Source organism: Protobothrops mucrosquamatus, unplaced genomic scaffold (assembly GCF_001527695.2).
Source record: "Protobothrops mucrosquamatus isolate PMUCROS unplaced genomic scaffold, P.Mucros_1.0 scaffold337, whole genome shotgun sequence".
Classification (NCBI taxonomy): domain Eukaryota; kingdom Metazoa; phylum Chordata; class Lepidosauria; order Squamata; family Viperidae; genus Protobothrops; species Protobothrops mucrosquamatus.
This window is the reverse complement of record NW_015386675.1, coordinates 147,228-170,961: the sequence shown is the minus strand read 5'-3', so window position 1 is coordinate 170,961 and position 23,734 is coordinate 147,228. Positions and strand designations below refer to the sequence as shown.

Here is a 23,734-nt window from a genome sequence, read left to right as displayed (position 1 = left end):
CCTCTGCTCCTATGCATCTACATTGATTTTGTCATTTCTAGCCCACAAGGATAGTCTTCATAGTAGTATGTACACATCTGTAAATGTACTTAACTTCTAAAATAGGACTTGAGTTGGAAGAATCAGCAAAAAATTCTTAAAAGATGGCCATGAAAAACACATTAGCAGTTTCCATACTCCTTTTTTCAGAAAAGGTAGCAATCAACAGTATCAGTATGAAATATCTATGATATTTTTTAAGTGATGAAAAGTTAGATCTTCAATGGGCCACGTATATTTACATCAGAGTGTTTAGCCTAAGTGGTTAAGCCAGGCATGCCAAACTTGCGACGTCGTGTGACGTCGCACAATGTATGGGGACTTTTTCCCCATTGCCGGCAATGGGGTGGGAGCAGTTTTGGCGTGACACATCTGGCCTGCAGGCCAGCATTTTGACATGCCTTGGATAAGCTATTACTTGGTCACTTCAGTGTTTGGCCTCCAAGTGAAAGAAAACAATATTTTTTTGTGGCTGCAGGCAGATAAAGCAAATATCAAGATTATATTATGTAATATAAATAGTAAAATAAAATAACCTGTAATCAATATATACATTTATTTAAGATTAATTCAGGTTAAAAAAAGCATAACTTACAGCATGGAATGAAGCATCAACTGATTGATAAACTATGGTTTTCTACCTGGGAATCAGAATTAGCAATTGTAATCTAAAATCATAATTGGAAGTGGCTTTTGCAATTTAGGAAGTGTACAACCTATATTGTGATATGATTCCTGAACAAAAACAGAGCTGTGCTTATTGCTTTGTCTTCAGGGGCTATATCATGAAGATAAAAAACAAGTTATGATTTTTACTTATGGTTATTTGGGGACCATTTATAACAAGCTATGATGGTGATAGCTATATTCTCTGTACAAAAAGCTCTTGAATTAATAGGAAATTATTGTGTAAAGAAGCAAGAATGATTTTTTTTTCTTGCACAATTATGTTTCTTTAATTTTGCATGGCAAGTCAGCTGTTAACTTCATTCTGAATTGATTCAACCCAAACACAAATTTCTCACATTGATCGTGGATTGAATTTTAACTGACATGAATACTTTAGTTAGTGGATTTTGAATCTTCCAGTTTCTCATCTCAGAGCTTCAAGTTTTGCTTCTTCAGTCTTTCTTTTGTCTGTTTACAAAATGCTTTTTACAAAATGTGTTTTAAAAGTAGTAGAGAAGTTCCACAGTGCAGGATGTTCCCTTCTTTTCCATCTTGATAAATGCATGGAAACTTCTTTCATGCTGACAACTGGAGAGTAAGGGAAGCAGCACCTGTGTCATGAAGGAATGGAATATAGCCCTGCAACAAGTACGATCAACATACTGAGTCATGACTTTATAGCCCCAGTTTCTGTGTCTTCTGCATTAACTCTCCCATGTGCTCTTAAGAACGTCTCACCAGATGTGGCACTTAAGTGCTGGATTCATTGGTGACTCGCTTGGACATTGGAAATGCCTAGAGAAATCCTGGCTGTTGCTTAAAGAACCAAGCACACGAAGAGGAGAGGGACTGTGAGGATCCCTGTGTAAGAAGGCTTGCAGGCTCTCAAGGCTCTGGCGCCCACACATGGCCTGTGGAAAACAATGCAAGGTTGGAGAAGAAGGTTAGATAGCAAACAAAATAACTGCACCCTAGTACAAATATTGAGAGAAAAAGCTATTCATGTTGGAGAACTTTTGAGAATAGAGAAAAGGTATGCAAAGAAAAAAAATGACATATACAAATAGTCCTCGACTTATTGTCAATGCTGATAACATCAGATGTTCTTGCTTTGACAACAAATGGAAATGTAGCCATCTTTTCTCTATCGCTTTTAGAGTTTGTTGATGCTGGGAGGGGGAATGTGGATGAGAGCCCAGCTAGTCATAACAATAATAACTCAGCCATGGGAATCCAAGGTTATTGCGAGCTGAGGAGAAAGCCCATGCTTCAAGCTAATTGGGAAATGTGATTTATGACTGTTAACTGGAGGAGGGAATTGTGCTTTACTACTTTGTGCCAAGGGGAGGGGAATTCAGTTTTTGGCTTTAACTATGTAGTGCCAATACTTTGTTTCTTGAATAAAAGATTCTTTAAGGTAAACAATGCCTCAAAGTTCTTTTGAAGAGTTTCATCTGTCGGAACCATGACACTTACCACAGTTCGTTTAATGACCGTTCAAAGTTACAATGGCCGTGGAAAATGTGACTTATGACTGTTTTTCAGAGTTACGACCTTTGCAGCATCCCCACGATCATGTGATCAAAATTCAGATGCTTGGCAACTGGTTCATATTTATGACTGTTGCTGTGTCCCAAGGTCATGTGATCAATCACCTTTTGTAACCTTCTGACAAGCAAAGTCAATGGGGAAGCCAACTTCACTTAACAACTGGGTTACTAACTTATCAACTGCAGTGATTCACTTAACAACTCTGGCAAGAAAACTCACTTAACAAATGTCTCACTTAACAACAAACATTTTTGGCTCAATTTGTCGTAAGTCGAGGACTACCTATACTCCCTCATAATATTTAGGGCCACAAAGTAGATGGTATTATTACTTGTCATCATTATGATCATCATCATCAATCAGGAGTTCAGTAATACAGATTTCTTTCTATGGGTACTTAACTCCTATTTGATTCAATAACATGGATATATGATATGACACACTATTAGGTCTTTCTCAATCCAAATTTGCAGCTTGTTGATCTGTGTGGTTCAAACAGAGGAAAAGATCCTTTGAAAGTGAAAAGGAAGATCACTGGTAATGCTTCTCTTGCAACTAGCATCATATTTTCATGGTACACTTATTGAGCTACAGATGTTCCTGATATGACTTAAGGGAAAAGAGCTACACATTATTCCAAGAAAATATAAAAGCAGTAGGTAAAGTTGTAAAATTGTAAAGGATTGTTTTAAAACTAAGGACAAGTCAAAGCAAACTAAAAGCACCATGAGTGTAAAAAAGAAGGATGAATTACATGGGCAAAGCTGACAAAGAAGAGTTGATGGTGTGAGAGTCCAAGCTTAGGTAAATTTGTTACCCTTCTGTGCTTTGCAAACCAGTTTTCATAAGCCTGTGAGGAAAAGAAAGAAAATAAATAAATGCATTTTATACTTTGGGATATGATGTTAAATGAGAAAACAATAATACAGGCATGACAACTTTTGGAGAGTAGGATTCTGGTTTTTTAAAAAAAGAATCATAGTTAGGGGAAGAGTCCCTTTGACAATCTCCAAAAGGTGGAAGTAAGGGAACACTACTTTGCAGTGGTTCTCCTCCTTTTTCCAGAACCTTTTTCAATCCAATATCAGAGTCCCTGTTATGAAGTGTCCCAAGGCTCAATTTTCTCTCCCCTCCTATTTTGGTATCAGTTATTACCAATATTCTGATGGTACTCAGGTGTATCTCTCAAGCCTGGCCTGAACAGGAGATGCAGTGAAGATGTTATTTAAGTGTTTGGAGGTTGTAAGGATCTGGTTTGGAAAGAGCAAACTCAAGCTTAATCTCAGCAGGCTGAAGTGGCTTCTTTTGAGTTCTAAAACCAACTGAGTTTGGGAACATCTCTTCCTAGTTTCTAGTTAGGATGACACCCTAACACTGAGAGTTGGGTACTTACTCCACTCTAAGAGTGATTTTATTTTGGCTTGATTTTTCCTTGATGTGATAGAAATGATTTATAGTTATATTTTATAACTACATTTTCTTAGTGGGTTGGTGGGTATACTGCTTAGAGGTGGTTTATGACAAAAATGGCATATAAGCCTGAGAAACAAACAAATACACAACATGTGAAGAAATACATTGGGCCTTTGTGTTTCTATTTTATTGGATTTCCTGCTACAAATGGAAGTAATACTCCTGTTATTTAATATTTTATTATTGCATTTCAGTGGTATGATCTTGGCTAACATCTAAGGTTACCAAATAAAATCTGGGGGCTCTAATGAAACATTGCAATATATTGCATCCCCAATGGTTAGGCTTTTCATGTAGTGAGAGATTAAATAAGAGTTGTTCCAGGTTGTTCTTTCCGTGGTGCTTCTGCTAAGAGGACTCGTGCACATTACTTTGTTTCATGGTCCAGCTCTTAGCTGACCCTTTGATAACAAAGGGATAATCATTCCAGAGATCTTCACATATTGCAAAAACATCTGCTATGATTTCTCATCCTTCTTAAATAACACCCTGGCTGAGTGAGCAAAGCCTTTTCTGGCATTTTAAAATTAGCAACATGGTTCCTATGGATCTAGGGAAGAGAACTGCTTGTACAATGAATTGTTTCTCACTTTGGCCAAGAGGCCTCTATACATGTTTCTTGTCTTGACACTTTGTTCCTCATTGAGTCTTGAGGGAAGCAACATCTCTGAGCAAGAAAGGAAAACTTTGCTGGGATTTTTACAAAAATATGCAATCATCAAGGTTACAGGGTCAGCTGCAGCTCTTAACCAAATGAACATCTAGCACAGTGTTTCTCAACCTTGACAATTTTAAGGCATGTGGACTTCAGCTCCCAGAATTCCACAGCCAGCAAGGTTGAGAAACACTGACTCTAGCAGCACATTATGTGTGAAATAAATTCTATTGCTTATTTAAATGTATACACATTGCTTTGTGCAATGTATTTTTCTATAGCTATTGCAGTTTCCATAATTGGTTTCAATTATGCTATTTCCTCTTTTTTTAAAAAAAAAAAAGGGAGGGGGGAGGGAATTCTGGCATTATTCCTTCACATGCATTCACATGGATTTTGTATTGAGTTCCTATAGATTTCAAACACAGACTTGCAAGGCTTTGGTTTTGTAAGAGCCGAAACCATCTGCAAAGTTCTGAACAGTACAGGTAGTCCTCAACTTATAGTACTAACGGAACATGCCCATTATGGTCTTGAGTCATGATGGTCCCAAAAATGGGTCACCAATACCACCGACCCCTCACTAGGCAAACCAAATGTTTGCTAAGGGCCAGTTTAACCGAAAACTGGAAGTAAATGCTGATTTTCAGCAAAAACATCATAAAATGTGATCATGTTACTGCAGGACACTGCAAGGGGTCATAAGTGCGGGCTGGTTGCTGAGTGCCCAACATGTGGTCATGTAACTGTGGGGGAGGGGCAGCTTTGGAACTTCAGAACTGGGTTGTAAGTAAGGATCCCGGGGGAGCTCCATCATACCTTTGAATGGTCACTAAGTGAATAGTCATAAGTCAGGGACCATCTGTATAAAGTTCAGCTCATTTTGCTATGGACGGTTCTAAATTGTCAAGTGCAAATGAAGTCAGTTTGTTTGGAAGAGAAGCCCTAGTCAATTTCTCTACATGATTTGATTCAGATACCTGGTAAGCAATGGCAAGCCCTCCGGTATCAGCTAAATTCTCCAGGAGTGTGAAGACGCCATTAACTCTATGGCCTTTCAGGGAGTAGTTCCCATATTGTTTCACCAGACAATCTTTCTTTTCTGCTGGTATGCTCATGCCACAAGTGGAACAGTTCTCGGGCAACACTGTAAGCGAAAGGAAAGAAAGCCCAGAAAGAAAGCTACGTGTGATAATGGGTCTCATCGGCCACTCTATATGTTTACATAGTTCCATTAAACAAAACTTCCCTCCTCAAAACCCTTCACATCTCCTTGAAGCTGCAATGACTAAATATTGTTTCAGTAGGTAGAACTTGATTGTTGCAAACATCTGTGCAGATGTCTAGAATTTCTTCTAGATTATGGGGTTAATAATATGGTCTTCTAATCCAGGAGTCCCCAATCCTTGGTCCATGGGCCAGCACTGGTCCACGGCATGCCAGAAACCGGGCCGCACAAACAAGTGAAGCCCCCATTCACGGGATGAAGGCAGCATGCGAAACCACGCCCCCTCCGGTCTGCAGAAAAAGCTCTCTCCACAGAAAAAGCTCTCTCCACAGAAAAAGATCCCTCCACAGGGCTGCTGTTCTAATCTACTTTTTAGCAGTTGGAACAATTATACAATATTTCATAACCACTTATATTTTCATTGCCGTGCCATATGCTGAGCCTTGTATCCATTTCCCCCTAAATTAAATCGGCATTAATATAAATCGCTCACGGATTTTCCTTCAACATAAAGAGAGAGAAAGTACCTTTAGCTTCAATACATTTTGTGATATAGGCTTCATGGAATCTTTCTATGATGTAAGTACTTTTTTAAAATGTAATTTGTTTTCGGGCCGTTTTCATATATTTTAATATATTTCATATATTTTAAAAGAAGGTGATTTAATAGATCTTTGAATGGAAAAAGGCAAAACTCTACAGGACGTCAGGTTAGAATTCAGTTGAACTAGAGAGAAAGCAAAATGCCCAAAGCATTCATAACAAAATTATACCCGGATTAATTTACATCTCTAGAGTAGTGGCTCAATCCAATATGGGTTTGGGGCCCTTTCCTCCATTTCATTAAAATAGTTTGAATATGATGAATAAAGATACTTTTTCAGTCTGAGTTAAGAATGCATATGGGGAAAGGATGAAAAAGAAGCTGAGCCTACGATGTGTTTCTCCTTGAAGAATGGATATACCATATTGTTAAAGAATAACACAGGAGCCCAAAAAGAACTAGATTTCTCAATGGAGATTTCAATATTGTACTAACTATGTTGTATGCTTAACAATTGGTGTGTTATAAATAGTCCTTGACATATGACCATAACTGAGCCTAAAGTTTCTGTTGATAAGCAAGACAGTTGTTAAGTGAGTTTTGCTCCATTTTACGACCTTTCTTGCCACGGTTGTTGAGCAAATCACTGCAGTTGTATAGTAACACAGATGTTAAGTGAATCTGTTTCCCTATTTATTTTGCTTGTCAGGAAATCGCAACAGGGGATCACATGACCCCAGGACACTGCAACTGTCATGAATACATGCCAGTTGCCAAGCATCCAGATTTTGATCATGTGACCATGGGAATGCTGCAATGATCATAAGTGTGAAAAACTGGCATAAGTATTTTTTTTTTCAGTGATGTTGTAAGTTCAAAGATCACTAAACGAATGGTTGTAAGTCAGGGACTATCTGTACTCTTTTAAACTAAAATGACTCATTTCACACCTGTCTCATTTATTCAGGCACTGTTTCTTCTCAGCAAGGCAGCCTTGAAAGTGCCAACATGCAATGAACAGGTAGTTCACTGAAGGAAAGTCCTCTTTCCACCCAACTCCAAAACCCCATCCCAAACCATACGTTGTGATTATTTTTTGTAAAAAAATGTGGGTCTATAATTCTGTAAAGAAAAGAGGGATGGAGGGATTATCAGATGAAAAGGGTGCAGAATTAAACAGTGATTAACAAAACATTTACCATTAAAAAAAAAATCATACCTCCCATCCACTAAGCCAGGCATGTCAAACTCGCGATGTCACATGACGTCGTGTGACATATTGCGACTTTTTCCCCATTGCCAGCAATGGGGTGGGCGTGGTTTCAGTGTGACGCATCCGGCCCGCTGGTCGGCAGTTTGACATGCCTGCTGTAAGCCACTTGTAAAAGACTTACAGCACCTGAATTTTCAATTCTGGTCTTACCAAATAAGGCCCTATAAATGTGGATAATGGGATGGACAATATATTACCTATAATTTCTCAGAATACATACCATAATCAAACAAGGAGTGCAGTAGTTCATGTGCCATGAAGAAACCCATAACTCCAAAGTTGACAGCACTGGAAAACAGACATGGGAGATCTTTTAAATTTCCATAGACTTGTGTTTATATAGATGTCTAGTTATAAAATGTACCAAATAGGCAGCATCTGGATGGGAGAGAACTGACTGAATGGAACCCTGGCAAGTCAGAGTTGCAGCTGATATAGCAAGGTCTTCTATGGCCACCAGAGCTACTCCTTGATGGGCTAGCACTACACATCAGGAGTAGATTCAAGACTTGGGAATCCTGGTGGACTTATATGCTAGATCAAAAGTTGGAAGCCAAAGCAAGAGGCGCTTATATCCAACTCTGATTGGTGTGTCAATTGTGTCCCATGCCCACCCATAATAGATTACTGTAATATGCTCTACTTGTGGCTGCCCTTAAAGAATATTCAGAAACTGCAATTGGTTTAAAATGCAGCAGCCTACATAACTTTGATAGAGGGAGCACATAATACTGATTTTATGAAATCTGCATTGTTTGCAAGTTGGTTTCTGGTCCACATTAAGGTGCTTGTTTTGACCTATAATGCCCTTCATGGCTTGGCACTCAGAGGCTTCAGGACCATGTTCTCCAGCCAGCTTTGGGACAGTGATTAATGGTTTTTATAGCAGTTTTGCCATTTTCCTTACCTGGGAAATTCAGTATGGAAGAAAGGATTACGAAACATCCCTGCAGGAAAAACTACTGCATGGCGCTGCAGCGAGTAGTAGGAATGGACAGACCAAGGAGGCACTTCCCAACTGAAATGGGGGGAAAAATCAGAGTGAAAAATAATAATAATAATAGTAATAATAATAATAAAGTTGGAAGGGACCTTGGAGGTCATCGAGTCCAACCCCCTGCCCAGGCAAGAACCCTACACCATTTCAGACAAACGGCTGTCCAGTCTCTTCTTAAAAACTTCCAGTGTTGGAGCATTCACCACTTCTGGAGGCAGGTTGTTCCATTGGTTAATTGTTCTAACTGTCAGGAAGTTTCTCCTTAGTTCTAGTTTGCTTCTCTCCTTGATCAGTTTCCACCCATTGCTTCTCGTCCTGCCTTCAGGTGCCTTGGAGAATAGCTTGACTCCCTCTTCTTTGTGGCAGCCCCTGAGATATTGGAACATTGCTATCATGTCCCCCCTCATCCTTCTCTTCATTAAACTAGACATACCAATTCCAGCAACCGTTCCTTATATGTTTTAGCCTCCAGTCCCCTAATCATCTTTGTTGCTCTTCTCTGTACTCTTTCTAGAGTCTCAGCATCTTTTTTACATCGTGGTGACCAAAACTGGATGCAGTATTACAAGTGTGGCCTTACTAAGGCATTGTAAAGTGGTATTAATACTTCACGTGATCTTGATTCTATCCCTCTGTTAATGCAGCCCAGCACTGTGTTGGCTTTTTTGGCAGCTGCAGCACACTGCTGGCTCATATTTAAGTGATTGTCCACTAGGACTCCGAGATCCCTCTCACAGTTACTACTATTGAGCAAGGTACCCCCTATACCAGTGGTTCTCAACCTTTTTAATGCCGCGACCCCAACCGGTCGTAAGTCGAGGACTAAACCGGTTGTAAGTCGAGGACTAAACCGGTCGTAAGTCGAGGACTACCCAACCGGTCGTAAGTCGAGGACTTTCCCTGCCCGGGAGCGCCGCGCATGCGTGGTTCCGCCCCCTGCGCCGGCTGAGGCGTAGCTGGCAAGCAGCAGAGACGGAGCAGGCCGACCACCAGCTGGCCCAGCCCAAGGGAGGTAAGACACCCACCAGAAAAGGAAAAAATGGTGGACAAAAAAAATGGTGGATAGCCTTGCTTGGCGACCCCCATGAAATGGGGTCCCGACCCACAGGTTGAGAACCACTGCCCTATACTATACCTGTACATTTGGTTTTTCTTGCCTAAATGTAGAACCTTACTTTTTTCACCATTGAATTTCATTTTGTTAGATAGCGCCCAGTGTTCAAGTCTGTCCAGATCCTCCTGTATCCTAAGCCTGTCTTCTGGAGTGTTGACTATTCCTTGGTGTCGTCTGCAAATTTGATGAGTTCCCCATCTATCCCCTCGTCCAGATCGTTGATGAAGATGTTGAAGAGCACTGGGCCCAGAACAGAGCCCTGGGGCACCCCACTACAAACGTCCCTCCATGTAGATGCGGTTCCATTGGAGTTCTCTCATTTTCGCTGGTACATGTTCTCACATTTATAGCAACGCCAAATTCTTCACAGTTTTACGTTTCCAAATTACTTGATCTTTTTAGCAAAGTGGCACCAATGTGTTAGCAATCTGCTGATTCAAATGTGTTGCTTGAGTCTGGTTTGTCTTCAGACAGAAACATTTTACATTTTCAGTCTCTATCTTTTTTAACATTATTGTTTACTTATGTAAACAATATGAGATGGAAATCAACCACAGTAGTTCAGTGCAAACTGGCAAATCTACTTTACTGAGATGGAGTGATTGCCCAAAGTCACCCAGCTTGCTTCTATACCCAAGAAAAGACCAGAACTTATTCTCCCCATTCTTAGTACAGTAAGAGAGAGGGGGGGGGGGTAAGAATACACAGATGAATGCAAGTTTCAAAAATAAGTCTTCATTCAATTGTTATTGTGTGCAAGAGTAATAGTCTATAAAGAAAAAAGTGTAATAGTAAGCAATTCTGAACTTTTCTAAAATATCTAATTGTATAAATTAAACTGGAAGCCAGGGTGAGCAAACCTATAGAACAATAGAAGAAGAGGGGTGGGAAACCAAGATATATATTTTTATTCATTTGGTAAGAAAAACATACCTATCATTCAGATGGGGACTGACAAGTCTGAGCAAGAACCTCTTCTTCAGAGAGTTTAGGCAGGCAACCACATTGTGGAAAAAGTTATTCTCATCAATCTTCAGCTGAACAAAGTAGCAAGCAATAATGTTAGGAATGGGAGTTCAGAGACAATGTCTGTCAAAGACAATAAATATTATTTTTCATTTTGTTCTCTTGGTTAAATAATTCTGTACAAATTATTTTGGGAATTTAATTCTTCTGTCTTTCCCCTGAAATTCTAAGCTTCTGCCAACAGGTTATAAATCTGTAGCTCTACAAAGGCACAATTATTTGGCAGGTGGGAGTTTCACTATATACTGCCTGCCTTTTAAATAATATTTGTCCCTCCTCCATCACCTTTCATGAAATTGCTGCAGGAAATTAGTTGGTTACTCCTTTCCTCTGCAGCTGCAATTTGACAAAAAAATTATTATGTCCTCCTTTCCTATATGCTGCCCTTCCAACACAAGCAAGCATAACTATTAATTATTAATACAAAACAAAGGAACAAATGACAACCTGCAGTGTAACGAACTCTGGGATGAATTTAAAACAAACGCTTACTCTAATGCCGCTGGCCTTTTTGTTTTTATTGTTTTTATTGTTTTAACAATAAACAGCTGTTTTAAATTCATCCCAGTTCAAGGACTTTATACCATTACACACACACAAACACACACATACATACACTAAAGTTTTGGATATATATATATATATAAAATTTGGATTGCTAACAAAGAATTAAGGGAGAATGGAATAGCTATTTCGAACTTTTTAGCTCTCATCAGCCAAACATACCCTTCTGAGATTCGAACCTGGGCTGTCTGCACGTTAAGCAGCTGTGTTAACCTCTAGGCCACAGGCTCTTTCTCACTTTGTCAGCTGTGTCAGGGAGGGAAGAGACAGGGGAGGAGAATTATACACACACACACACACACACAATATATTGCTGATAATTTAAATGTTTCTAACTTTATTTGTAAAATTGAAAACTGGGCAATTTTATTTCAAGAATTACCTGTCATAGGAGCATTCATGAGCGGAGATCCACTGTGTCAAAATGGCAGGCATTTAAGCAGGATCATCAAACCTTCACTCCTTTTTAGATGCCTACAATGTGTTTGACACATGTATAAAAGTGGTGGGACTTCAATTACCTGGTGACCCTTGCCATTTTGATATTGTTGACTCTCTTGGCAGAGTCCCCTGGCCTAGGGAGAGCCCATGAGATAATGTCCATGTCTTTGATTCAGTTTCTGGTAATTGAAACTGTAGGAGAGCAGCAAATACACTTTTCTGTGTCTTAAGACCCATCCTTCAGTGGAAGAAATAAAGACATTTGAAGCCAAATCACAAATGGTGCTTAACTTTTACCTCTTGATACTCATTGTCAATTTTGTTCGTTTGGAGCATGGTTTCTGGATAGCCAATCTCCACTTGGAGTCTATAAATCTAAAAATATGAAAATAAAGATTAGTTATTTGCTTGAACCCATGACATGATGAAAAAAGGGCTATTGGCATAGGTACTTAAACAAGGGCATCCTTCAGAAAAGATTTGGTATTACTTACAGAGTATGATTTCCCCTGCTTATACTGTAACTCTTGTATCCATTCGCTAATGTGAGTAATCCAAGTTTTCTACAAAGCAGGCCCCAGTCAGAGGCCATTAAAGATTGGAAATTTTCTAGTCTCTGCCTGGAATTAGACTGATCAATTTCATGTCTACATAACCTTAATCTTGAACTCCTCTAAAGGTAAAGATTGCATTGGCATCATTACCATGCATTACAGAAACAAAGATAAGATTTCTGAACTGGTAAGTGCTGGAATAAATACTGACTTCTCAGAAATGTCTAAATTCTTGCTTGTAAACCTGGAGCTCCATTCCAGCCCTGGGCACAAGTTTTGAGGTCTCTGAGCTGGAGAATACATTCCCCTAGATATAAATTCTATTACAGTCATTCATTCCCATAACCTAACCAAACAAGCATAACAATAGATGGACATACTTTCTCCTTGGCTTCTTGACGGGATTGGGAGTCCATCCAATTAACTTGATCCAGATGGCTGTCAATGGCATCCTGGATCTCAGAAAAAATCTCTTCTGCCTGGCCAGAGAAAGGAAAGAGATTCCCAGAAGTAGGGAAGCACTTCGCCTGTTATTTGCCCATAAACCCTAAGACTAAAATGAACTTACTAAACTTTAAAACAAGAAGTTATACAGTAGATATGGAAGCATTCTTGAAAGGAATGGTTAAGGAGAAACTAAGTCTAGCCACCTGCTGTTTTATTTTGAATAGTAGATAATATCGAGTATGGTAATAGAATGCTGAAGAGCATATTTTATGACACACACACCCCTTATAATATAATAGTATCTCCTGCCATTTCTAATGAAATAATAGATAATGATATTATCTACTAGTTAAGATTAGCTATGAATAGGCATGGAAAATACCACGTAAGCATATTAGTTTGAAAAGCACAAGAGCATATGGATTAATAAGCCAGTATCTGGTACTATTGAATACCTACGAGATCCTTGGCCTTCTGGGGGAAAATCTTCTGCACAACCATCTTCCCAACTACAGGTCCAAAGAATGTGCTAGTGTCACTCAGGCATTTCCTCCATCGCTCAGTTTTTATCTGAAAATAATTAAAATTAAATTAAAAATTGAACAAGTATAAAAAATGAATCTGAATGTGGTTGTGGATGAAAATCCACTAAAAAAATAATAATTCCAGGACTTAAGTTAAAAAAAAATCATGGAAGAAGACAATGCAACCCACATGGGCATATCCAAGGAGTCCTATTTGCCCCAAGGGAGGCTGTCTCCTTCAATCAACAATGTATTTGATCTACACATAAGAATATGCTTCTTCCGCCTCCTCCAATATGGCATAAAAACATCCCACATGATACTGTAGTGCAGTGGTGGCGAACCTATGGCACGCATGCCAGAGGTGGCACACAGAGCCCTCTCTGTGGGCACGCATGCCATCACCCCAGTCCCGCCTCCCCCCACAGCCCACTCCTCACCAGCAGCCCCCCTAGAGGAGAGTCGCCCCCGGGCACAATCCGCATGGAGCAGTGCAGCCAAGGACATGGTAGCCAGGCAACAGGGATAAGACTCTGCCCTTGTGCCCCGTCACACACAGATGATGCTGCGGGGCGCAGGCAGAGGGCGTGGCCACCATGGCGCTGCAGGGCCTCCTGGGCAATCTGGGCAGGCCATGGAGGCAGTAGGTGGCCCTGCAGGTGGGCAGGGAGGAGTGGGTGGAGCGGGGGCATGAAGGACGGTTTTGGGGCACTTGGTATCTAAAAGGTTCACCATCACTGCTGTGATGAATGAATCTGGAGCAACATTTCAGTTGGGAGATTGGGAGCAGAAGCTTTATTAGGACAAGCCATGGGGGCAGTTTCCTTCCCTTTGTAAAAATAAAATGTGACTGCTAGCAGCTAGTTGCAATTAGTAGCTGCAACATCAGCCAGAAGACTGTATCCCTTTCTACAGCTTCAATGGATGAGGCAGTATTGCTGAAGAAGCAGTGATATTGCATTTGGGACAATGGCCCTGATTACAGTCATGAGCCTATCTCAGGAAGTAACATTTGCAAATCTGAAATATTATCAAGAAACAGAGGGGTTCACTGGGCCAGAGGCCCCCAACCTTTTGGGTACCAGGGACCATTTCTGTGGAGAAATATTTTTCCATGGACCAGAGGGGGCGTGGTTTCGTGTGCTGCCTGCATCCAGTGGATGGGGCTTCACTTGTTTGCGTGGCCCGGTTGCTGGTATGCCGCGGCCTGGTGCTGGTCCACAGACCGGGGGTTGGGGACCTCTGCACTAGGCCATCCACAGAAGGTTTTTGTCTAATTGTGGAACAACCCCAAAAATGTAGTTGTTATTAGTAGTATTTGTCCTACTAGACTGGAAAGTCCAACACTTAGACCACATTATTTTAAATAAAGAGGAAAGAAATTGTCCCTATGCTCTGTCCCCAATTTAATATTTGGAGAGGAAGAATCCCAGAGAGCTTACTTATGAATTATACATTTCTTTTCTTTCATGCGCTCTAGCACTCCCAAATTATAATGAAAAAGTGAGCTTGAGCTCAGTGTTAATTCTTAATGCAATAGAAAATGAGGGCATAAGATAAGCACTCTTACCATGTTTGTATTCCTCACCCTGCTATCCAGCATGTTTGCTAATTCTTGACGAGCTTTCTGGAATTGGCTGTCCAGAGCTGGGGAGAGATTTCCAATTAGGCAAAGTATCATGTAGGTCTGCAATACATCTCTAAAATAAGAAAAAGAAAGGAACAAAATGTGATTTTTGTCCCGGTAATGATATTGAACTCAAAAGAGTAGTTCATATTTTATTGTATTGTAAATTTGATAAGAGTCCTCAGCAGGAAGTTATCTTATCTATATTAAAAAGTAAACTATTATACCTCTGAGTATGTAAAAAATTTACTTGCAGGTGAAAATCTTAAAATTACAATAGGAAGAGGCAGATTTGTAACTATCGCTATAAAAACAAGGTTTTTAGTAACAAGCCAATGTTTATTTATCATTTATTATTTAATATATTTATTAAATATTTCACTCTTTAAAACTATTATAGATTATGTACCTTAATAATTGTTTGGGGCATATTTAAGGCAAGTAGATATGGTTGTATTACTGTTGTATTCACGGAAAAAGAAAACATCAGACAAAAAAATGTTGGGGAAAAAAAGGTGAAATGATTTTTAAGTATGTACTGGTTAAGGACTGCAATAAGGTGTTTTAGAGCAGAGGTCCCCAACCTTTTGAGCACCAGGGACAGGTTCCGTGGAGAGAGGTTTTTCTTCACGGACCGGAGGGGGCGTGGTTTCATGTACTGCCTGTATTACGCGGATGGGGCTTTGCTTGTTTGCATGGACCGGTTTCTGGCATGCTGTAGCCCAGTGCCGGTCCACGGACCATAAGTTGGGGACCTCTGTTTTAGAGTACACATGCAAGAATGATCACACATGAATTACGCAAAGTTCTATGAATACCAAACAGGTATGCATTTGATGCAGAATATAATTGTGCATTTGATGCAGAATATAATTGTGAACATGAAGTAATCAATGTGGCCTCCTTTCTCAATTTCCATATGTACAGTCTGTACAAAACAGCTTCTCCAGGTCTTGCTTTCCTAAGATGTAGAAGTTAAGTTACAGCATTCTACAACTAACAATGTCTTACCTCCGCTTTTGCCATTGCGCAATAAGTTGTGACATTCCTTTCAAATAATCCATGTCATGCACAGCAATGGGTTGAGACATGCTCAGCTGTACCGGATGGAAAGCTGCCTGAAGACATGACAGCCAATCAATAGCAGGAGCCTTTTCCTAAAGATAGAATTGGACAGAAGGAAACGATGAAATCTCACCAAGAAGAGACACAACAAAATGCTTGCTTGGAAATTGAAGGGCATTCTAGTGTAAAGGCAGGGCAGAAAGGAGGAAAGAAGACACACATACACACACGCATATATACACACATGTACATACCCAAAATATTCCTCAGAAATCAATACAAAGACAAATTATATATTACATGTTATTAAGATAAGACCCAGACAACACGTTGTTTATTAAGCACTTATGAAATGTAAACTTAAAATACATACATACATACATACATACATACATACACATATACATACATATACATACACATACACATACACACACACACACACACACACACACATATACACACTACAAAAAAAATACAAAGACAATGCTATGATTTTGTGGAGGAAGCAAGACTGTACTACAAGAAGAAACAGGAAGTAAACATTAACAGCCTGGTTTTACGCAGGAATTTACATGATCATAAATCTCATTGTTCCCATTTCAGTGCCTCTACCATTGTGCCTTGAATAAAAGCAGAATAAGATTCTGGCAAGATAGACATACTGTTGGTGCATGATTTCCAGCCCTAATAAATGAGAAAAATGGCCTGTTCTGGAAAGTACTGTATTCTCTTTGAAGAACTGGCTTCATGGACTTCAAATTTCAACTTCTGTCAGTGAAGATGGCTGCACTGGGTCATCTGCTTATTTCTGGCTCCTCATGGCCACAGTTTAGCCTCCTATTCTTTCAACCATGCCATTGCAATGTACTTTGCAGGGGGCCATTGTTAAAGCTGATCTGGAGGTTTCAGACTGGTACTATTACAATAGGAAAATTCGGTGAATAACTGGTATTTCAAATTCCCTTTGTGCATTAATTTTAGATCACCTTTAAAAAATAATGGATCCTTTTAAATCAAGAATTTCAAGTCCTCTTGGCACTAAAAGGTCATTTCATTATCCAGAATATCCCGGATTATTATTTTTTTAATTTTCCAAAACTGCATTTGAAACCTAGGCTTGCCCATTGTTTTAAGCTTCTGAAAGTTAATTGAGACTAAGACTTTCTTTAAAAAATGTTTGATAGATAGTGGTAATACTTTCTGGTCTTAGTAGGACTTAAATAATTATCCTTATTATTACTGTTACAGGATTTGTGACTATTTTGTATGTATACCCTGGACATTTTGATGTATAGATAGATATTTTGATTTCACAGTAATGTTGTAGCATTACTCTTAACCACTGAGATTTTTTGTTGACTCGGCATTATATAAATATGCAAAATATACATTTCTGGAAAACTATACAACCTGTAGCTTCTTGATTGTGGTGTGGTAAAATAACATCCTTTTCTCCTGTCGCTTCTTCAGGGGAGTAACAATCTTCTGGAGGTTTGAGATAAAGGAGAATGCCAAGGAAATATAGGTAGAAGTGGAATCTGTATGTCCACCCATCAGCTCTTCTAGCTTCTTCAGATACAAGTAATACGAACGTAAAACCTGCAAAACAAACCTTTCTTTCAAGCAGAGTCAGTGGTTAAACTTATTCTGAGCAATAAAAAATTATTCACATACCCCCTCTCTTTTACTACTCATAGATACCTGTGCAACTTCTATTTAACTATTATATAAGAGTTGGCACAGGTATAGTATAGGTCAGGCATGTCAAACTCATTACATCACGTGACGTCACGCAATGTATCACGACTTTTTCCCCATTGCCGGCAATGGGGAGGGCATGGTTTCGGCGTGACATGTCCGGCCTGCGGGCAAGCAGTTTGACATGCCTGATGTAGGTGGTATCTTGCTCAATAAGTAGTAACCGTGAGAGGGATCTCGGAGTCCTAATTGACAATCACTTAAAATATGAGCCAGCAGTGTGTTGCAGCTGCCAAAAAAGCCAACACAGTGCTAGGCTGCATTAACAGAGGGATAGAATCAAGATCATGTGAAGTGTTAATATCACTTTACAATGCCTTGGTGAGGCCACACTTGGAATACTGCATCCAGTTTTGGTCACCGCGATGTAACAAAGATGTTGAGACTCTAGAAAGAGTACAGAGAAGAGCCACAAGGATAATTAGGGGACTGGAGGCTAAAACATATAAAGAACGGTTGCTGGAATTGGGTATGTCTAGTTTGATGAAGAGAAGGATGAGGGGGAACATGATAGCAGTGTTCCAATATCTCAGGGGTTGCCACAACAAAGAGGGAGTCAAGCTATTCTCCAAAGCACCTGAAGGCAGGACAAGAAGCAATGAATGGAAACTAACCAAAGAGAGAAGCAACCTAGAACTAAGGAGAAATTTTCTGACAGTTAGAACAATTAATCAGTGGAACAACCTGCCTGCAGAAGTTGTGAATGCCCCAACACTGGAAGTTTTAAAGAAGAGACTGGACAGCCATTTGTCTGAAATCGTATAGGGTTTCCTGCCTGAGCAGGGGGTTGGACTAGATAACCAGGGTCCCAACTACAAAGAAAATCCATTTGGGAATAACCACAAGACAATATCCTGTTAATCCTGTCTCATGGAACAGGAGCTCCCTAGATGATCTTAGCAACTGACAGATCTGTAATGATGAAGGTATATATTCAGCTATTGTGGTCCCAAGTTGTTTAGTACCTTACAAGTCAAAAATGAAAATCTGAACCTGGGTTGGTAGCTAACTAGCAGCTAGTGCAAATGCTTTGGCAGAGATATAACAAGTGGATATGCAAGTGCCTCTTGTGGCAACTTGGCTCCCAGATTATGTACCAACTGCAGCTTCCACACCAAGCAAACAGCAGCCCTATACAAAGTATAGAGATCTAAATATGTGGCTTCCATTTTAAGCATTACCCTGTATTTAGATGTCCTTGTTCAAGAAAGTATATCAACTAAAGTTGACAATAAGTTCTCTTAAACAGAAATCACATGACTATCAAACACAATGATGTCTTTCAGAATCACCCACCAAAAACATCTTCACTTTGCCAGGATTTAATTCATCCAGCCATCCACATCCAGAGAGGATCTTTCCTGATTCAGATTCTATGGAATAGTGTCACTTGCATACTGAAGATATCAGAGCCAGCATTTATGACAGCCACAGTTCCATATAAATGATAGTTAGCATTGGAATAAAATGTCTATGGAGATTTTCAGTCATCCAGGTCATGGTTGTCCCAAAGGTGCTTTATAATGTAGTTGATATTACTATCTATCTATCTACTATCTATCCTTCCATCCTCCACCATTCAGTCAGAACTGAAGAAGCTTCTTGGATGAGAAGCAAAACGTCTTCAAGGAAAAACAAAGCCCAGTTGCTTTTTGAAAAAGGACCTTTGGGGTTGGAATAAAATACTATCTTACAGGATCCCACAACACAACTTTCGGAGAGCAGCAATAGCTATTTTCTGAGATGATCACTGAATAAGCTAATATGGTCAAGCAAATAAGATGTCTTGTCATATCTACAGGCATCAGGCAGTACAATGTACAGTTCAGTAGATTTGAAATCAAAACTGTGTTCACATCAGCATGAAGATGAACAATTGTGTCCTCAGGGCCCTTTAAATCTGTCAAGCAAGTAATTGAAAGGTGTAAATTCAATTTATCTGAGGCAATGACAATAAACTCCTTAATAATAATAACACCACTTTTAAAAGATCTGCTGAACAGCTATTTAAAGATGTGAAGAGGTCTTCTTTACAACTTTTTATGCCACTCAACACGTGTGCTAGCACGTGTCCTGTAGATCCCATTGTAAATATCATACCACTTATGCTTTAGTTGTCTCTTCACCTGCTCCATGGTCAGAGATTTCAGAAGAACTAGGGAGAAGCTTTTTATCTACAATGCTGAATAAAACAACTTGAGCAATTGTCTCAATATCTTTTGTTTTCCTGTTCTATAGGTCAAAAAGTTTGATATACTTTTATCCTATACAGTAGATTAAAACAGGATTATTAACTCTGGCTTCTGCAAATCCTGTAGAACAGCCAAGAATCCATTAGATTCTATCAGTTGTCAAGGGTGGATCCCTTAATGAGTCCTTTACTTCTTTTGATGAGGAATGAAGTTCTGAGTATCATGTTGGAATAACTATTACTTTTTCCTCCAGTATCAAATTCATTCTATATCCATATCCCAGGCCAGGATTAATTTGAGGGCATGTCCTACTCTATACTAAGACAAGTCAACGTTGTATCTTGTCTAATTATAGTTTTAGAATGCTTCACGGTTAACATGGAAGACATAAAGTCCCAGCTTCAGCATGAATGTTGAACTTTATTCTGGAGTTCTTTAATAGCACTCTTCAGATCATCTCAGCTAGTTCATTCAGGAAGACTATTAGGATAGATAAACCAAGTTTCTTCAAAGTGTCCCACTGATTCAATGTCACATAAAGACCATAGTATATTTCAATTTAGACAAATTACCTGGTGATTAAGGTGATTACAATAGAGACTTCCAATCCCCACCATGAGTTGATGCCACTTTAAAAACACAGACAAGCAATATCATCCATTTAAATTTCTCAATACAATAACATACATCATAGATGAATGAGACCTTGTGACCCACCTCACAATATATTCTCAGTTTCACACAACAAGCACAAGATATAGAGACTGGCTTGAGAAATGACTAATCCAGAAACAGTACATTAATCATTTAACACAACTTACCTGGGGATAATTCACATTTCTTTCAAAATGATATTCTAGTGGCAACTCAAATTCTGGATGGTCAATCTGAAAAAAGAAAACAAGGATGGATAATAATACCAGCTACATTATAAACAGGGTAACAATAATCCAAAAGAAATTGTAAGGGAAAAAGGAAGGAAGGAAGGAAGGAAGGAAGGAAGGAAGGAAGGAAGGAAGGAAGGAAGGAAGGAAGGAAGGAAGGAATACTGACTTCTGCAAAATTGCTGATAAGAAGACAGTATTGTAAACAGAAGAGTGGGTTTTGTCAAGCTGTTATCAGCAATGGCACAAATTTGCATTAAATTTGCATTTGATAATTTATCAGATATAAGCTGATGTAGCAATTTTCAAAGAGGAAAATAATACATTCTGAGTTGTTACTGTTGATAATAAATCATCTATTCCATCATGGATTTTGTTTGGAACCAATAAGCATTTCTAATTCCATTAGACAGAGCAATGATATCAATGAAAGTATCAGAAAAAGTCTAGCTAATATCTTTCCTTGATTAAAAAAAAACTATGCAATCCTCCACATTCCAAACATCAGCATGAAAATTTACTGAATGTTGTGAACAGTGATAGATGCATTTTTCAGAAGAGCTTAGATCTCTCTCTCTCTTTCTCTCCCTTTTCCCTGATCCACAAAAACTTGCACTAAAGAAGCATGTTCACATATATGTAGTAATACATGAAAATATATAAAAAACAAAAACTAAAATACTCATATTTCCATGGATTTTCTTTTCTATGGGAAAAAAATTATCAAACCTGAATCCTGGCATAACATGGAAAGGAAAGAGATGAGCAATTTATCATAATGGTCATATTCTGTGTGCTAATTTGACAGGGCATTCCATTGTTCTAACTCTGCATAAGGTAACTTCATGTAGGAAAATGCTTATATATTTAAATCAAACATTTTCACTGTATTACCTAAACTTTGCCTTCTGGCAGTCTTACCTGGATAATATTGGTGCTTGGATCAGATGAACTGGGTCCCACGTATGCTTTGAAGAATGGAAAAGTGTTGTATTTTTCCATGAGTATTTGTAGAGTTTGGTTAAAATCCGTTTCTTTCCAGGAACCGGTGATATTCCAACCACCAATCTGAACAAAGAAAATTTGATCAGTGTTATCAAGAAAAAAGGGTTATAAAATAGCTAATTATGTACAAGTTCTGAGTTGGAAAATGCTCAGTTCGAATTTCATTTCAGAAATGGACTCACTTAAGACTCCTTTTAAAATAAATAAAACCATAATAACAATAAATACCATCACCACCTTATGTAAGAACAGGTTTCATTCTTTTCTTTCCTCATTTGCACTCTTGATAAATGTCCTGCCACACTGTCCTTAGCTTAAAACAGTAATCCCTACAACAGAATGCATGGAATACCCTGAGGAAAAGGGAGAGGTAATGCTGCCTTGGAAACCATCATACAAGAGAGGGAGAGGAGCCCACAGTAGTTTAATAGTCAAAGAAAGAAAGATAAGAAGGAGCTGCCCTAATGGGTCAAATGGTTAAAAATGGCAGGGAGGAAGTTTGTACTTTCAGACTTGCACGATTCTAATAATGTAGCCTTACACCAAAAGTAGATTCAGCTCATCTAGTTGTATTCCCTGGTCGATCTGTCCTCATTAAAACTAATGCAAAATTGTTGATTTCCCTCCCCCCTGGAATAAGAGCATTAATATTTCTGTCAAGATTGTGTTATGGGAAGAAAGATTGTGTTATGTTTTTTTTTACTATTGTTTCAGTCAACTATTATTTGAACTTATTGATGGACTTACAGTATGGCCCTGCCTCAGATGAAGGACCCCAACAACACAATTTTCCTGTTCTTTCCTTTTTAACACATTTCTTGTAGCTATATATTACCCAACAGACAGAAGAAACAGCGAGGAAACAGAATTATAAAGTAAAGATGCTGGCATCTAGATACCACCTAATATCATGGAGGAGGTAAGTCAGTAGGATAATAAGACTGATCTGAAGCAACCTTTTGCCCATCTAAAAATGAAAAATTTATCAAAATGAATCATGGCCTTGATAAGATGCTGCAGCATTCCATGTGTCCTTGACTCACTTTACCTCAGTAATTTTTGAAAAGAAACCTTCTAAAGGGGGACATTACTCAGGAAATATTATATAAGTAAAAATAAATTGACATGTTGCCCATAATAACTCTCAAAGCAGCAGAATTTTTTAATCTCCAATACTTTTACCAAGTACTCCATAGATAATTTAGAGTCTGAATAATTCCAAAGACCTTGAATAATTGTTTGTTTAAGGGCTATCAAGTCAGTGTTGAATCTTAGTAATCACATATATAAATTTCCTCCAGGATGATCAGTTCCCAACTTAGCCCTTCAATCTGTCAGTAATGAACTTATTTTCCACTGTAATTGAATCCTCCCACTTTGCTGCTGGCTGTACTCTTCTGTTTCTTCCAAGTGCCTTGAGTGAGCACTTTGGTTTGATTTCTGCTATGATTCATTTATTTGTTTTCTTAGCTGTCCATAGTATTCTCAAGGGTCTCCTCTAGCAACATTCAAAGTCATCAATACTCTTTCTACCCTGTATCTTCTACAGAGGGTCACAAGGAAAACTATTTCACACACGTGGCATCTAAATATCTTCGCTGCCACTTTATTGTATGCTAGCCTGAACAATTTCTTGACTGCTGATATTTTTACTCTGATCCTCAATTCTAAAACGCAGAAGCTATCTATCATTTCAACGTCTTTGTAATCAGTTTTAAAGCTGGTTGCTGTACATGTTGACATTAGTTTGATTTTCTTTACATTTAATCATAGTCTCATGTTTTTTTGCCGTGTTTCTTAATTTTTCTTATTAGAGCTTACAGATAATTTGCATTTTCAGCTATCTGTATTCAAAAATAACAGAATAACCGAATTGGAAAAGACCTAGGAGGTCTTCTAATCCAACCCCCTCCTCAAGCAAGAGACCCTATACCATTTCAGACAAGTGTTTGTCCAATCTCTTCTTAAAAGCCTCCAGTCATGGAGCATCTATCACTTCTGAAGGCAAGCTGTTCCACTGATTAATTGTTCTAACTGTCAGGAGATTTCTCCTCATTTCTAGGTTGATTCTCTCTGTTGTGTTCTTTGTATTCCCCCCCCC

General features: G+C 38.9%; 1 protein-coding gene across 1 annotated transcript in view; it reads right to left on the bottom strand.

Annotated features, from left to right (window-relative positions):
• Positions 1 to 590: 590 nt before the first annotated feature.
• KEL (Kell metallo-endopeptidase (Kell blood group)) overlaps positions 591 to 23,734 on the bottom strand; it is a 43,629-nt gene continuing 20,485 nt past the window's right edge. The window contains exons 5-18 of the mRNA XM_015815348.1: positions 21,550 to 21,696; positions 20,566 to 20,631; positions 17,205 to 17,393; positions 15,738 to 15,883; positions 14,670 to 14,799; positions 13,035 to 13,145; positions 12,509 to 12,607; positions 11,872 to 11,949; positions 10,477 to 10,580; positions 8,340 to 8,450; positions 7,653 to 7,720; positions 5,368 to 5,534; positions 3,014 to 3,109; positions 591 to 1,619 (exon numbers count right to left, since the gene is read on the bottom strand). Coding sequence (XP_015670834.1) covers positions 1,443 to 1,619; positions 3,014 to 3,109; positions 5,368 to 5,534; positions 7,653 to 7,720; positions 8,340 to 8,450; positions 10,477 to 10,580; positions 11,872 to 11,949; positions 12,509 to 12,607; positions 13,035 to 13,145; positions 14,670 to 14,799; positions 15,738 to 15,883; positions 17,205 to 17,393; positions 20,566 to 20,631; positions 21,550 to 21,696 — 1,689 coding nt within the window. The 3' untranslated portion in view covers positions 591 to 1,442. The remainder of the gene's footprint in view (positions 1,620 to 3,013; positions 3,110 to 5,367; positions 5,535 to 7,652; positions 7,721 to 8,339; positions 8,451 to 10,476; positions 10,581 to 11,871; positions 11,950 to 12,508; positions 12,608 to 13,034; positions 13,146 to 14,669; positions 14,800 to 15,737; positions 15,884 to 17,204; positions 17,394 to 20,565; positions 20,632 to 21,549; positions 21,697 to 23,734) is intronic.